A 16,394-nucleotide genomic window follows, 5' to 3' on the forward strand; every position below is an offset into this window, starting at 1 on the left:
GCCTTAGAAACTTATATACTTTATTTAGATAGATAGATATATAATAGTAATACGGCGAAAATGTTAATTTTAGCTATAATTAAGGTAATTTATATATTAAAATAATAAGAGAAAATATCCTTTATCTAAGTAGAGAGGCATCTCCTTACTTTTATCTTAATAGTTAATAACTTTTTAAGATGCCTAGATATTTTCCTATCTAACCAGCTATGGCAATTATACTAGGTATAAAAACGATGATTTATATGTCTATTATATTATAGGCTAATAGGTGGGGGATATAGCTAGCCTAGAAAAGTATACCTAGTATAAACTCTATAACAGCTATGCCAATTAACATCAGTAGTATCTAAGTCATGTTTTGACCCCCCGGAGCCTGTCCATATCCTAAGGAAAAGAGTAGCACCTTTGTTACAATGACTGCGATGATAGATGTGATTAATAAACTTAGCATAAGAGTTACAGCAAGCCAGTCAAGGGAATCCTTAAGATCCCATAAGGATTAATGGGTATTACCTAATAGCAGGATGGCAAGTGATATACTGCCTAGCCAAGCTGCAAGTTTATTTATTCTCAAGTAAGGCAATGCTAGAGAGTTTAAAGCGGAGTTGGTTATAGGAGAGTTAGTCAAGCCACGATATATCCACTTCCCTATCTAAACCCAAGTTAATAACTCAAACTTAGCAGTGGCAGAGATAAACTTTTATCTCGGGCAGTTTTCGGCATTATGTCTGTGAATTAATGGTTTAATGGTTTAAGTATAAGGTATACAGCTTTTAATCTGGTGTTTTGCTTAAATTTTATAGGGAGTAAAGTTTTTGGCTGCATTATCTTGTCTAGAAATTTTGCTGAGATTTGTGAAAATCTCTATAGTATAAGTTAATATTAATTTATCTTGTTATTATAATATCATGGTTGAAAACACTTTGCTTCTTGGGCTTATCCTCTCTGCTTATCTATTGCGATGGCTTACCGTAATCTGCGTTATTAAGGGTGGATTTACCAGGGTCAAACCCTTGGCTGTTGGAATTGGTCTAGACTACTTGCTTAGAATACTATACCACTCTGGCCATACTTAACACAGACTACAGCTAATGCCATGCTTGGTCATTATATATGACAGGCCTCTTGGGCCAAATGCCCGCGGATCCGGGTCATTCCATAACAGCTCGACAATCCGCGCTCCTGTCTTTACTGCACCAGGCGTCCCCGATGCCCTTGCTTTAAATCCTGCCTGGAAACCTGCAATATGCTTGTCGCTTCGTGCACAAGAACCCATGATGACGCCTGGCCAAAGAAGCATACGTCGATATGGTGATTCGCTGACAAACAGAGTTCTCAAATTGGGCATCATTTGATCAATCCGTCCTTCAATCTCTGACATTAGTTCTGGGTCGGCGAGCATGTCCCGGTGGAAGGCCGACTGTAAATACACAATCAACGCGTTTTGGTATATCATTGTCGCACCAGCACGCTCTTTGTGAGGCCGGAGGCCATTGCTGTCGTCCGCGGCTTCGGTAACGCTATGCAATCTCTGTAGCAGATACTTGTATTCCTTTGTGAAGACCGTTGGCCTCTCAGCGTTCTGCTGCTCCTCGTTGCGTCGGGCTTCAACAAGCTTTGCAACCTTTGGCACCAACTCGAATAAATGCTTTCCGAAACCAAGCAGATATCCTCGAGATTTATACCCATCAAGGACATCAAGCGAATGTACGGACGCGTCGATCTCGACAAACTCTTTTGATGTGAGGCTGCGAGGAGTAATTGCGAGCTTCATTGTGTGATACGCGTATAGCTCCAGGATGAACCCTCTCAAGTTTCGCAACTCATCAGGCGCATTGGGGTCGGATGTTAGAAGCGTGATGTACTCCTGACTTGCCTTGAGGTGGTGATAGATTGAACTACGGGAGCTGCCCTGGACGTGCTGAAATTGTCCTGTTAATGTTTGCGCATTAAAGATTGTTCCGATTTCACTTACATCGAAGACGCAGAGGAGCAATAAAATAAGCAGGACACGGGAAGGACTTGGTGGCGTTGTGTCGGCTTCTGGTGTGTGGATGGTCTGTCCAGTTCGATAATACAAAAGCTTCTGTATTCCAGATAGCACGTTGGCATAATGACCACGAGCAGCTACCTCCAAGCCACGGGCGCCTTCACGACTAGACGACGTATCGTTAATAACGACATGAGCTCCTCCAATGGCCAGGACACAGTTCAACAGCAGCGCATCATGTGACGCCAGCGGCAGTAAGTACTGTATAAACGGGTTCCCGTCCAGGCTTGGTCCACGTGTCAGCATCTCGGCTGTGACGTTTATGTAGTGCTGATAAAGTCTCCGGGAGTTGTCGCTTAGATAGGCGAGATTTCCGTAAGTTGGAGCGGCTCTTGGGGATAAAGTGGCTGCGGCTCTCGATCCTGATTGAACGTTGGGAACACCATATGCCGCAAGGCTGATGTTTTGTGGTGGGCTGGAACTGCTAGCTTGTGTTGTGTTCACGCCGAGCTGCATGTCTGATTGTTGGTTTTCTTCCGACTTTGGCCAGAGGCAATCTTGCTGAGACCTCTCACACGATGTGCATATCGGTTTAACCTCGTCGCACTTCTTACGTTTTGTGCGACAGGTAAGGCATCCATTCTTTGAACGTGGATGGTTTCGACGCCATTTCTTTGGGAAGGGCGCGCCGCGATATAGGGAAACCTCCTGTTCTTCCGTCATGATATTTACAAACGAATTGTCAAGCAAAGCAAAACTATCCTACCTGCACATACATGTTGATATAAGAACGAGGGAGGCAGCCTTCCAGTCCTTCCTACGCCGTGCCGGAATCGTCATCCCTGTAGGGCTGAGCATAAGGAACTACAACCAATGCTACATAGTAAGCACAGCTATACTCAATCTGCATTAGCGTGGGATCAATCCTTTATCTAAACGCTTATCTAAACGCCGTATATTGTGGGTTCACAATGGCCAGCACGCCAATCAATGGGCCATAAGGTGTGCACATGGAATACATAGTCAAGAGAGCAAGGTTTTCGTTATGGGTGATATATATAGATCTTGAATTACTATAGGTCGATCAGCCTGATGTTCCTATCCATTGGTTGTGTCCCTGGCATTGGTTGGGTCTCGGCATGTAATATCCAAGGTGCTCGTGTCGATGTTCTGACAGTCGTAGACCGGTGGCTTCTTGCTTGGAACCTGGACTTTAATATCCTCAGCCACGATGTTACTGCAACGCTGTAATGATGTCAGTCAACTCCACTGTGTACTTGGCATTGTGTGCTTACATCGGGTGCACTGCAAACAAGAGATCCGGCTCGTGGGTCGTATTTCGTTGAAACTGTTCCCCAGAAGTTCTTCATCGTGACGTCCTCAATAGTCAAGTTTGCCTGGTATTAATTGTCAGTGACAGGTAGTTCATTTATGCTAGTCAAACTTACTGGAAACTCGTTGCACAGAGTCTGGTTCTTCTGGCCATAACACTGAGTAATGGTAATAGCGTTATCGTTATTCTCGTGGTAGAACGTATCGTATGTCACGTTTCTGACACGACCGAGACCACCGCCGCCGTTCAACAGACTCTGGAAGGCAGTCTCAACACCAGGCCACACCTTGATTCGAGCACCATCGCTGGCGTTGGACATGGAAATGTTGTAGATGTAAAGATTCTCCACGATGTCGGTTTCACCCTTATACTGGCCCAGGGAGCCAACACTGATGCCGTGAGAGCCATTGCACACGAGGTTCTGAACAACCACGTTTGTACTATTTGGCTTGAAAGACACACAATCTACTGTTGTAAGAAGGTGAATAGAACCTGGTCAAGTGGCCACTTACCGTCGGTATTGTCAATAACGGAGTTTTGGATAACAATGCGGTCGGAACGGTATGTATCCCAACCATCAGAGTTGGCGATTTTGACACCATTCAAGCTCTTGGCTTCAAGGTCTAAATCACTGATCAACACGTCCGTGCTGTTGATGATAATGTTGAACCACTGATTCATGTGAGTAGAGGACTATGCTTGATGTAACTGAGACTTACATTGGGCGGGTTTCTCATTCGCAGGTTTGACATGGTGAGACCATGGGCGTCTTCAATTGTCAACAGAATTGGTCTCAGTAACTTTATGACAATTAGTATCGACTGGAAACGGAGCAGTGCTGGGATATATCACGACTTACAGTCTTGTTGACAGCCATCTCTTCCCAGTAAGCTTGCCCATGACCATCAAGCAGAGACTCCCCCTTTGTCAGATCGCCATAAATATGGATGTCCTTGCCGCCGATCTTCCAGAACGAGGACATGTTCTGGAAGTCATATTTGAAGCTGTGGTCTGCCCAGTAGTATGGGTCGGATTTGAAGTTGACCTCTCCAGTAATGATAACATCGACATGAGCGAGCCAGGTCAAGTCGAGTGGCGAGGCAATGCTGTACTTCTGATCAAGAACAATTGTGCCTCCTTTGTTGCACTTCTTGAATGCTTTCAAAATGCTAGGAGCATCGTCGACATTCTTACCCTTGCCGGGGTTGACATAACAGAAGTCCTTGCGAGATCGCGCGGGAGAGGCAGGAAAGGCTTTGCCTGTACCATAGGGTGCAGCCTCAACATGGGGCCTCTTGGGTAACGCCGAGTTGCGAGACGAGGTGCCAACAACTGACGACACAAGAGCAGACACGGCGAGCGCCGAAAGAACGTTATTGAACAACATGTTGATTATTGAATGAGCTGCTGATGGCGAAACATATTGTCAACGCCAAACTCACGTCTTTATATTATACCAGACCTTTGGATATCTTTCACAGTAGACATTGCTATTGGTGGAACAACTATGTCTGATATTCTGGCTAAAGTTCAGGTGAGATCCACAGGCACCGATCGCTATCGTTTCCAAACCACGCTTTACCCCACGATGCCATTTACTTAAATTGCGGGGTAGGATTCAATATCGCTTTCTCCGCAAATTGGCCAATGAACATCATTACCATGATTTTGAGTTTCCCCTTGCTACTGGTTCATTTCCGGAGATCCCCCAAACCCCCCAAACTACCCCAAGATTGAACGAGCCGGATTGCCAGCTTGGCAGCCAAATGTTAACGTCTTCTCGGTTGAATCGGATGTTATGGGCATGACATTGAGTAGTATGCAAGGCCCTGCTTGCTCAAATCATGTCTAGGTCTACAGTCAGGCTTGTTCCTCGTCTCAACTCCCTTGAAGAGGATGCTAAAATACCCCCACTTCACCATCTTACACCGAAGTTCATGATGGACTGACAAGAGGTTTTTGATGTTCTCCAACCAATTGTCACAACACGGTCGAGAACTTGATTGCATGAGAGAATTTAAAGTGCCGAAGTATACAATTTTCTCTAGCTCCTGCTTCTTCTTTTTGCAGTACTCTATATTTTATCTGGAGTTCCTCTTAAAATCTGTTGCTCTTGAAACCTTGTTCATACCAGAGCCGTACGTCTTTGCTCTTATGACATTTCTCTCAACGCACTGCCGCTAATGTTAAACCAGTGCATTTAGGTAATCGCCCGGATGCATGTCTATACTTGGCGGCGAGTGCGCCCAGGGTAGAGATCATAGAAAGTCCCCCAAGCGCCGACTTCACTATACGTTCATTATTGGTACTCAATTTATCCGAGATATTTTATTAACTGTACCGAGGAGATGTATCAACAAGCTACCAATCGTGATATTTTCCAATGGTCAGATCCCTGTCCTTTGTATGAGATGTCGTATTCGAGAGAGTCGCTCGGAGAACTTGGCCACGAGGCTCATCTGCCGTATTATGAACAAGCACTCTCGACAACGAACGGTCACTGGAGCCGGCATTTTTCAAGCGGCTAGGTGTCATCTTGACGTTGGTTTCTCTGAAGCGCGTGCTAAAGCTGTGGCCATCGGCTGTCCTCGAAAAAAGCTATTTTGTTTCGTAGTCTGTTTTCCATGGGTCAATGGATACAGCATCTCATGCTTGTAGAAGTCGACTCGCTTGATTGCTGCTTTAACCATCACAACTTATTGGCTTAACATAAGAATGTTGGACTCAAAGGGGTTGAACTTTTGGATATGTTCTTAAACACTCTATTTACATATGTGTTGCATTATTCTTCAGAGTTATCCATATAGATGCACTGAAATGAACTTCAGGATAAAAGCAATATAATCCCTGATGTTTTAGAGTTACCATTAATCTTCAAGGAACCAAGGCAAATTTATCTGTGGCGGTGATGTAAATCTTTTCGAAACCGATACCAGTCTCGATATTTATCGAAAGCAATAAACTAGAGATACTATGCAGACGGGACAGCATGAAAGCTGCCATGATGTTGACCGACCTATCTTTCAGGATATGCGTAGATATTCGTGGGGCACGTGATTTCGAACTTCTCTTGATAAGCTTACATGACTGAGAGCTTTTCTGACAAATGAGGCAGACGTGGGGGCGTACAACTGGGAACAGCTGGGAGATTGAGGCTGTTCATGTCAGGTGGACCATTGGGGTTGGCTTTTTGTAATGCATTTAACTTGTATATAATTCGCGCCGTTCAAGTTTTCTTATCTATATTATTGTATATTAAATCAAAACAGGTCGGCGCAATGGATGAGGCTGAACTAGTCGGTCTAGCCATCAAAGCCTCTCCTGTTCCAGCAGTCCTGCTGGCTCCTTTAATGCCATGAAAGCGGCCCCTTCGCCCCTTCGCTTCTCTGATTTATGACGATCGGAAATCTAACTCGAAGCGGCATTCAAGTTAAGGGTTCTGGAGGTAAGATTGGTTCAAAAGCGCTGCATTCGGGGCGTCCATGACTTAGGTTCTTCAGATCATCCTGTTCATTATCATGACGGGCCTTTTACGGACCCGGGATATATAATCCTGGGCCCCAATTTCAGGAGATGGGAAGAGAGAATAAACAGCATGAACTCTTGTTCAATCAATAGATCACGTCGAAGGGTAATTGGGACCAATAGGGTTGGATATCTCGTGGCGGTTGTGTGCAGTGTCAAGCCGGTCACACGAGGTCTGGCCTTGTGACGTAACTTATTCTTCCTTCAATCTTTCTCTCTGCTCACAATTCAATCTCTTAACTCACCTCCACTCTCCTCAAAAGTGAACTTCTTCTCATTGTAAACGAAAGAATCTGCTAACCCGACAAGGAGTTCGAGACCTCTAGTTATACACAGCAAATATGTGTTGTACCAACACCCTGCGAATCTCTTCTTCTCTCCACAAAGCCGCGCTTGCTGTATCTAAGATCACAGAACGCAACAGCCGGATCCAACAATGCCAACTCGATCAAGCGCTGGATATCAGACAGGTCGCCGATTCTTTCGATCAAACCGTTGACGAGTTTGAGGTGTTGACCATGCACCTTGGCTGTGCAACCGCCACCGAGTCGTACTTCTATCTGGCCCAGCAGCATGTTCACTCAGTCCGCCTTATGCAAAACGATCTCAGAAACACTCTCGCATCCATCACCGACGCCGACATCAATTTTGGTCAAGAAATGAGGTCTAGCTATGCCCAATTTCTCAGTCATATCTCTTGCTACGCTGGTGATGACACTCAAGCCTTGGCATCACTCAGCACCATTACCGGAACATTTGACGAATTCAACTTGCGACATCAACGACTTACAACCATGCGCGATCAGCTCGATAGCTACACCCTCGTCTTGAGGAAGATAGCGGCCTTGAAACACGGGTTGGAGGAACAGGGGCTGATCTGACGGGACATCAATTGGGCGTGGAGCTTCGTCGTCGCTTGGGATTGTCCATGAAGGCCCCGTTGTGAATGATAGAGATGTGCCTTCTATGTATCAGTGAAACAGGATGGCAGACTTTCCCAACTATTCTACAATGTTAGAAGATAGTTAAGTCTCTTCAAATCAATTAATCGCATCATGATCAAATCTCGCTCGCCACCAAACGCCCTCCAAGTTACAACCACTCGCTGGCCCATATTAAAGTAACTACAGAAAAGTGTAACAACGGATTAAAATTTTATTTTCTATACTGCAGTGACTTGGGATATCTCTTTGGAGGACGGCTCAACGTGTAATGAAGCTGGTATTGAATAGTGTCCAGTTAATACGTTTGCTCCCGAAGAGTGGGATATCTGCTGACATTTATAACATTTGTATTGTTATGGAATACCAGGTAACATCGGCGTTGCCTTTCGCGGTAAGCAAAAAGCTGTTGAAGAATTATGCCAACAATATCACGCAATTCCACAAGGCGACCATCCTGATTCACCCGGAAGTTCAGAATAGCTTCAATAAGAGTTATATTAATCGTGCAACGTGGTCATGTATAAAAATGATCCCGCTGAAAGTACATTAAATAAAGTATTCATATCCCCCTCAAAGGGCTCATCTCCGCTCCTGCATTTGTCTTCTCACGGATGATCTTTTTCTTGTTTTGGTCTTTGAGACTCTGGCGAGGCGGTAGACATTCAACCTCTTACTGGCACCGCACTTCTGGGACTTGTTTCCCTTGCAGGCAACACTACACTGCGATGCTGGAGCTTCAACACTACCATTAGAGGGCCCCTTCTTACTGCAGTAACAGTCCTCTCCGTTCTCAAGTCCCAAGTAAGGATATCCCTTGCTGGAGCAAAACTTTGAGCAGACATTGAGAGTCATCTTCTTGTTTGTTGTCTTGGCACCTCCTAAGGCGCTCGCGCCTTTCCCTTCCGTATAGCACCCGAGGTATTTTGGTGGGGTGTTGAGAGCCTCGAGGTTGACAGTTGGAGTATAAAGTGTATTGTTCCAAATGGATATGCGATTACCGGCACCACATTTCTGGGAAGAATTTCCCGCACATGGCATTCTGCAGTCGCCATCTGGCGCAATAGTGGCCTGCGTCTTGGGCGAGTAACCGCAGTAACATTCCTGTCCATATTCCATTCCAAATAGGGGGTAGTTGAGTTTGCTGCAGAATGAAAAGCAGGTATCGAGAGAGACGGCAGAGCCTGTGAAGGAGGCACTAGGAAGTGTCCGGCCCCCTGACCCTCCATCCGTGTAGCAGCCTGTCCATAGGGCAGCACCATCAAGTGCCGTGATTGGTCCTGTGGGTTGATCGGGTTGCTTGATTTTCCATACACTCAATCTATTTCCGGCACCACAGTAGCTGAATATGTTCCCTTTGCACTGCATCGAACACTGAGATATATCGGTTATGTTGGAGCCGCCATTGACAATTTCGTTGCCACAGTAGCATTCTTGGGAGTATTCTGTGCCGGCATATTTATATCCGCCTGCCTGACAGAATGCAACGCACTTCTCGTTTGTCATGCCTGTCACGTCCGCCGTGCTGTCAGATGAGAGTGCCCTCCCAGTGTTGCCTTCAGCGTAGCATCCATAGTATGTAGCCATGCCTTTGGAGATTTGAGTCTGGCCAACAATGAGCTCTGCAGGCGGTGTGTATGAGGTATCGTTCCATACTGTGAGAAAGCCTGGTCCTCCACAATACTGTGTCATGTTGCCTGCACAAGTCATTTTGCGTGTTGACGTGCATACTGAAGCCTTGGTGTACGAGGCACCCGATGTGAGCGATCCCGCACAATAACACTCCCGGCCATTCTCCATTCCAGCGAGTGGATAGCCCTTCGCTTTACAGGTCGTTGTGCAATACTCAATAGACATGCTATTTGAGGTTACAGCAAACTTGTTCAAGGTTCTGCCACTGCCTTCAAGAGCGCAGCCAACGAAAGACCAGGAGCCAACCTTGTCCCCTATAGCAGGATCAAACATAGATCCGATGCCAGCATCTCCAGGGTTGTTGATGGATGGCTTTGCGTCGCATGCTACCGGTGAAGCTCTGCCAGGTCCACTGAAAGGTTTGTTGCACCCAGGAAGAGCATCGATCACGCCTCGAATGGGTTCATCAATCAGAGGCGCCATCTCTGGGCAATTGTCGCTAAAGTATGGTGTTTGTGAAGCGGCAAGTATAGGGCATTTCGAAATTGCTCCTCCGATGCTATCATTGTTGATGCATTTTTTGATAGCAGTCGCAAGAACAGTCGGATTCCAGCCGTTTAGGAAGTCGCCGTGAAACGCATAGCCAGTAGTGTCTCCATTAGCAAAGACAAATCGACCACCTTTGCTTTTGTCGATGTTGTTGACCCCATAGATGACCTCGAAGAACAGATGAGGAAGCTGGCGTGGATGAGTCGGGGGACAGATGCCATTGTCTATTTGGGACATGTAGGCGACGTGGCTTTGATCAGACTGGTAATCCTGTCCATTCCAACAAGATTGGAAATGGATCTGGGCTCTCATCCCGTTATCACAATCTGTCTTCCACATGTAGTTACGCTCCTTTGAAGGCCCTGAGCTATCCAAGCATGCGAAACTGACTCGGTCGGCCACTGGGCGGCCTGAGAATCTTGAATTACTGTATGTTTTTGTCTTCGAATCATAAGATCGAACAAAGTTGTCTCCAGATAGCATCTTGAACCCCGGAGGGAATGGCTCAATGTTTGTCTTGTTCTCTCCACGCCCGAGGTAGTATATCACAGTCCCGCCATTTGGAACCATCTGGAAGCTCCCATTCGCGTGCTGATAGAAGAGCTGGGGTGTCCAGTAGGCCGATTTATCGTCCTGGACCTCGCAGGAAGTACACCTTGAGGCCTGAAGGCTGTCAAAGGTGGAGTCAATGTTGATATTGCTGGCCCCAGAGAGCTTGTGGACATGTGCTGAGAAGGTTCCGGGGGCAATGATGGGATCAACTCGGCCAGTCTGTATGATACTGCACGACATGCGCCAGTATCCCTCGACCCAGGCAGCGAGAGCCAGCAGCCCGAGGAAGCTATTTGTGTGGTTGACCATCTTGGATGTACAAGTAGTGGGTGAGGTGGAACAAGGAAAGGATATTGGCAAGCCCTTGTTCAACACCCGTGAATCAATAATGTTGAGGTTCGAGATGACTACTGGGAATGAACTGATCGGGACATGATCGTCTCAAATATAACGCTCAGAGCAAATTTAGCCAGGAACAACGCTCTGGTAAACTGACTTTGCTAACGGGAAGGCATTCGGATTATACCCGTTTTGGGTGTCCCTGAGCCTCAATCAAGGAAACATAAAGAGCCATGCGCCGGAGTATGAGATACAATGTCACCAATGGGGTCGATAGTGGACAAGCATTCTCAATTCCTTGGTTTTAATAGCCTACATTCCAGTGGTAGCCTCTTATGAGTCGTGGGTATGAGAGACTAAGCTTTATTGAAGCTGTCTGGCCGAGTCTGGATAGCTTCAGAAACCTTAAATCCCGAGTCGTGGATAGGCGCTACTGGCGCAGGCACCCGCGGTCGCATGATGGCTGCGTTTGGCTGCGCCAAAATCGAAAGCCCAGAAAACCTTATTGCGACGATGCGCTTGTGGTCTTTGGCAGTTGGTGTGGGTACCTTTGTCCATAACCCCATTTTCTTCATCTTTTGCATACCAGTTGTGATTTGAGTTCCATCGGCCAAACGACTTTTCTCCGGCTGAAACCCAGAGGAGGCAACTGAGGAGCCACTCCGATATTATGCAGACATTACAAATGGTTGGACGGAGTTATCTGATATCTACTACGTAGTAGTGAGCTTGTCATATTCTCTCAATGCTCACCATTTTTAGAGAGGCGTTCCGCCATGGACCGGAGGCGTTCTCGTGGCCCGTTGACGTGAATCCGCTACAGGTCTTTTGGCACGCTTCATATCAGTCAAATCTGCGTCCTACTCACTTGGTCACGGTGCAGGGTCAGGAACTCGTACGTCGCCAAGTGACTGGTAGTTTATGTCAAACGTCATCGTGCCATTGCTAAGTTAATAGCTCCGAAAGTTGTCACTGCGTGGTAAACAGCCCAGTCTTGCCGCACGGGGACTAGTATGATCGCCTATCTTATCTAGCTTCGCTCGTCGGATTGTTACTAGCAATACCCGGGTCTCGGCCATGTCATGTCACTTGATAGACGTAGCATTTTATTGATATGTCAAGGACTGTTATCGACGTCAGATATCCTTACCTTAAGGTATGAGACATGCACCGCGAGGGAAGCAATTAATCCCGCGCAGCTTCAGTCAGAGAAAAATTTGATTTGACAGGCAGCCACGAAGGTAAAGGGAATCTCAGTTATTGATAGATACCTATATAGGTTCATTCATGTGCCAGTAGTAGTTTGCCGTTCGTAAGTTTCAAGCATACAGTAGGTGTCTGTGAAAGGATCATTGAGATGTTCTGCTATTCGTCACCTTGACTGCTATTACGGAGTATGAGGACAGAATTGATGGCAATCCAAAAAAGCATCAATCAGGTGATACAAGCTTCTCTAATGCACTCGATGGTTGGGGATCATATCACTATTTAACCGATGACAACCTGCTGTTCTCTTGAAGGAATTGTTTCAACTCTGAAAGGTAAGAAACATGCTCGCATTGTAAAAATATCCAATAACGTGACGCGGTGATGTCCCCTGCATGTTTTGATTAAAGGGCCTCAATCCCATTGTCAGACGAATGGATATCCCCTGTTCGTGCTTATCCCCTGGTCCAAGGTCGTAGCTATCCGCTTCAAGGAGTTGACCGTTGGATGAGAAACATGTTGCATCGTGCGAAGAATTCCAGTCTCTGAGGTTGTGAAGAATTCTTCGATTATATAGGAGCTGGAGATGGTCAAGGGTATTATCTTCGTGTTGGAGGAGTTGTCGTGATTTTCCGCGCCCGCGCCCTTGAATCCAGCAATTTGGGGAACGTTTGGGTAAGGTACTTGCTGACTGGTGAACTGATGCTGGCGTCACAAGTACCCCTGCTCCAACCAACATCCAATCTCCAGCTCCCAAAATATTTCCCCAAACCTTAACTTGCTCCGTACAACAACAGTTGTCACATCACCTCACCTGCAAGAGTTCCTTCTTCCCCTTCTTTCCGCTTGTTATGTTTATTTCCCGTGTCATTCTCTCGACTACATCCTGAAACCTCTCTCCGTCGCCGCGGCGGTGCATTGTTTGACGACTTGCGAATTGATTTGACTCCGTTGGCCGTCCCCGTATCTCACCGCAACCAAATGATTGAGCAGCGAACGAAACGAAACGAAACGTTTATCACGACCTCATTGAACGCAGCGAGTTGAAAGATACGCGATCCTTGATGGCCTCCCCAGAATACGACTATTAATCCACTTACGAGTCTGTCCTTACCATACTTAATTTGCAGCTTCGGTCATTCTGCATGTGCCACCACAGTTTACAATTGATACGTCACTGCCAACGGGACTCCTTCCCGTCAGCCTTCCACTACCGTTCGACGTAAACCGTTAACTGCGTGTTCCTCACCGGACGTACACGACCCATACTCGGTCTCCCTCCACGCGGCGTGGCCAGGCGGCATCCGGCGCGGAGGGATGCAGGCCTTGAAAGGACAAGCCGAGCTCGTGCGCAAGGCGAAGGTATGTTGCTTAGGCGGATCCTATTACGTCTTCAACATGCAGCCTAACATGTGATAGCTTGCTCGCTCGTATCAGGAGCTTCTCGAGTACGACCCTTACCTGCCCCAAGCGTTGATTTGCTAATCTCTCCTCGCAGTGAATTCGCAAGCCATGACCTCAAATCTGTTGGCAACTACGCGCTTGGGAGACTGATCGGGAAGGGATCTTTCGGAAAAGTCTACCTGGCGTCGCATAAACTGACCAATGGCTCCAAGGTACTTCAAGTCTAGCACAATGCTGGCTTATCCTCGACGATAGCTAACGCGAATAAGGTCGTTCTCAAGTCTGCCAACAAGGGCGACTCGAACCTTGCACGAGAAATTCACCATCACCGGCAGTTCATACATCCACATATAGCAAGATTATACGAAGTTATTGTCACTGAAAACATGGTTTGGATGGTTCTCGAGTACTGTTCTGGTAACTATTTGCTCGCCTCTTCTTTGACTAACTTACTGACTTCCACAAGGCGATGAACTCTACAACCACCTGCTCGAGCACGGTCCACTCCCCGTTCCGAAAGTACAAAAGATCTTTACACAACTCGTCGGCGCAGTTAGCTATGTTCACAATCAGTCCTGTGTCCATCGAGACCTCAAGCTTGAGAACATCCTCTTCGACAAACACGAAAACGTCAAACTGGTCGACTTCGGTTTCACAAGAGAGTACGAGGGAAGGACGAACCACCTTCAAACATTTTGCGGCACGATCTGCTATTCTGCACCCGAGATGCTCAAGGGCGAAAAGTACGCTGGTGAAAAGGTTGATGTTTGGAGTTTAGGCATCATCCTTTATGCGCTACTGTGCGGTGAACTTCCCTTCGATGACGATGACGATAATATCACCCGGACCAAGATTCTGAGCGAGGATCCCAAGTTTCCTGATAATATGCCCCCCGAGGCCATTCCTTTGATCAAGTCATTATTATCGAAAAGGCCATTGTTACGTCCATCATTGCCCGAGATTCTCTCGAATTCATTCTTGGCTGAACATGCCCCGACACAGAGAGCCATTCTGGATGTTCAGCAACCGCCACCTTTCTCGACGCCCTTGGAGAAGGATTGCTTGCAGAGAATGCGAAGTTCTGGTGTCAATATTGACGGAGTGATTGAAAGCGTCTTGGCACAGAAGTGCGATGCTTTGGCTGGCTGGTGGGCTCTGTTATTGGAAAAGGAACAACGCAAGATGCAGCGCAGGGAGAAGAAGAGAAGAGAAAGAGAGATCGACAGCCGCAGCATTCGACGACTGTCCGCGGCATCTAGTCGGCTAGAAAGAATGGCTCCAATCCTGCACGAAGTTGACGAGGCAAGCGGCACCGGGCGGCATTTGAGACTTGAACCGTCAAACTCCCGGAACAGGGGGAGGAGCGAGCGACGAAGCGCACATTACGTCGACTATGTTGTGACAGATCTTCCACAGCTTCCAGAACTTGGTAGGGACTCAGGAGGAATGAATGAAGATGGCGATCGTCCTCCACCGCCTGTTGACAAAGACTCGATAAGGTCTGTGTCGACATCTCGCCAGCGCAGGCCTATTCCGCCACCTAAGGAGGGTTTGATACGCAGTGCTCGGTCTCGAGGCTCTACTCTTCACCTTGTCACGACTTCGGACGCACTGGCTTCGAATGCTAGTGACGAGCATCATCAGCAGAATGGCCACGAAAGGCCACGAAGGAGACCTAGTCAGCCGCTGATATCCCACTGGAAGAACATGACACATTGGCTTGTTGAAAGTGCGACAAGGAGGAGACGTGGCCACGCGAGACGAACCAGCCAGAGCACCCCTGACCTACACAAGAAGGAGGGGAGCACGGCCAGCAGTAAAGACGGAAGTTCGCGACCACAAACAAGCAAATATCCTAACTCAACCTCACCAGGAACACAACCAACTGCTTCACTACCGAAGGGAGTTGTGGCTAACGGCCAGAAGGCCTATCAGGCTGGGAGCAGTACCCAACGAACGGCGTCAGGAAGTCTAGCGTCACCAACAATCCCGCCACCTCGGATCGCGACGTCGTACAAACGGCAGTCATTGTCCCCTTCTCCTCTTACGCCGAGATCGACTGTTAGGCGGTCGTCAGCTGGACTTCGGGGCCGAAAGTCGACATCATCCTCGGTATCCTCTGTTCGATCCATTCATCATCACCACCACTCCCATTCCAAGGCGTCGTCTACGAGCTCAGCTGCTTCATTCTCTACTTCGATGTCCAAGACACCTCTTCAGCGAGGGCATTCGCCACACCACTCAGTCAAGGTGCTTCCAGCAACACCCACGTCAGTCGCCTTCCCATCCAATATTCGTCTCGTGCGAGCCACTCCGCCAACTCTGAATATGTTCAATGAAGGCATGCCATCTGAAGGTCCCCCACAAGCTCCAGGTTCGCCTAACCCTTTTGCATCAGGCATCATGTTTGCCAAGCGAAAACGGAATTTGTTCAAGGGCCCGACGCTAAACCAATTTGGTGGGCCCTCACAAGGCCAACGTAACAGTGGCTCCGGTTCGCATTCCCGCAGTGCTAGTGCCTCTGGCCTGGGACGCCGATCTGGAGAAATCACGATACAAGAAGAAGACGAGGGATCAGAAGACGACGACGATGTTGAAGAAGTTGATGTTTTTAGCCCGGTAATAGGCGGACCGGGGGAGCGGATCGAGGAGCAGATCTTTGAAGAGAATGAGCCTCAGCCGAGCCTAGAACCAGCGCCTACCATCGTTCAAAACAAGTCAGAAGGCCCGTCCACGACCACTGCGGGGAAGGCACCTGCGACTTGATGAAAATTCTCCGTTAGAAAGCAGTTCAACGACTTGACGAATTATACTAGATAATTTCCTGGACGACGGTGGTGGAATCGCTTTATTACATGGTCCAAAAGCTCTGCGATACAAAGCTGTTTGTGTTTCTGTTTTTATTCGTCTCTCCGATTCT

At 47.4% G+C, this 16,394-nt stretch overlaps 4 protein-coding genes across 4 annotated transcripts; 1 reads left to right on the forward strand and 3 right to left on the reverse strand.

The window, feature by feature from the left end:
• Positions 1 to 934: 934 nt before the first annotated feature.
• Positions 935 to 2,720, reverse strand: FOBCDRAFT_317686 (fungal-specific transcription factor domain-containing protein). The gene is made up of 2 exons (XM_059612008.1): positions 1,979 to 2,720; positions 935 to 1,924 (listed from the first exon to the last, which is right to left on the reverse strand). Exons 1-2 carry the CDS (start codon positions 2,714 to 2,716, stop codon positions 1,076 to 1,078), a joined length of 1,587 nt encoding a protein of 528 aa, XP_059467033.1. The 5' UTR covers positions 2,717 to 2,720; the 3' UTR covers positions 935 to 1,075.
• Positions 2,721 to 3,013: 293 nt separating this feature from the next.
• On the reverse strand, positions 3,014 to 4,724 carry FOBCDRAFT_317687 (exopolygalacturonase). The gene is made up of 6 exons (XM_059612009.1): positions 4,186 to 4,724; positions 4,046 to 4,126; positions 3,839 to 3,998; positions 3,442 to 3,791; positions 3,289 to 3,390; positions 3,014 to 3,238 (listed from the first exon to the last, which is right to left on the reverse strand). The coding sequence occupies exons 1-6, from the start codon at positions 4,711 to 4,713 to the stop codon at positions 3,092 to 3,094; spliced, it is 1,368 nt and encodes a 455-aa protein (XP_059467034.1). The 5' UTR covers positions 4,714 to 4,724; the 3' UTR covers positions 3,014 to 3,091.
• A 3,550-nt stretch (positions 4,725 to 8,274) lies between these two features.
• FOBCDRAFT_158074 (uncharacterized protein) lies at positions 8,275 to 10,834 on the reverse strand (the record flags this gene model as incomplete). Its single annotated transcript, XM_031180285.3, has 1 exon — positions 8,275 to 10,834. One exon carries the CDS (start codon positions 10,832 to 10,834, stop codon positions 8,375 to 8,377), a length of 2,460 nt encoding a protein of 819 aa, XP_031046172.2. The 3' UTR covers positions 8,275 to 8,374.
• Positions 10,835 to 13,252: 2,418 nt separating this feature from the next.
• FOBCDRAFT_26381 (kinase-like domain-containing protein) lies at positions 13,253 to 16,378 on the forward strand. Its single transcript, XM_031180280.3, has 5 exons — positions 13,253 to 13,432; positions 13,490 to 13,518; positions 13,569 to 13,686; positions 13,744 to 13,891; positions 13,941 to 16,378. Exons 1-5 carry the CDS (start codon positions 13,388 to 13,390, stop codon positions 16,238 to 16,240), a joined length of 2,640 nt encoding a protein of 879 aa, XP_031046167.2. The 5' UTR covers positions 13,253 to 13,387; the 3' UTR covers positions 16,241 to 16,378.
• Positions 16,379 to 16,394: the final 16 nt, after the last annotated feature.

This window comes from Fusarium oxysporum, chromosome IV (assembly GCF_013085055.1).
Source record: "Fusarium oxysporum Fo47 chromosome IV, complete sequence".
Classification (NCBI taxonomy): Eukaryota; Fungi; Ascomycota; class Sordariomycetes; order Hypocreales; family Nectriaceae; genus Fusarium; species Fusarium oxysporum.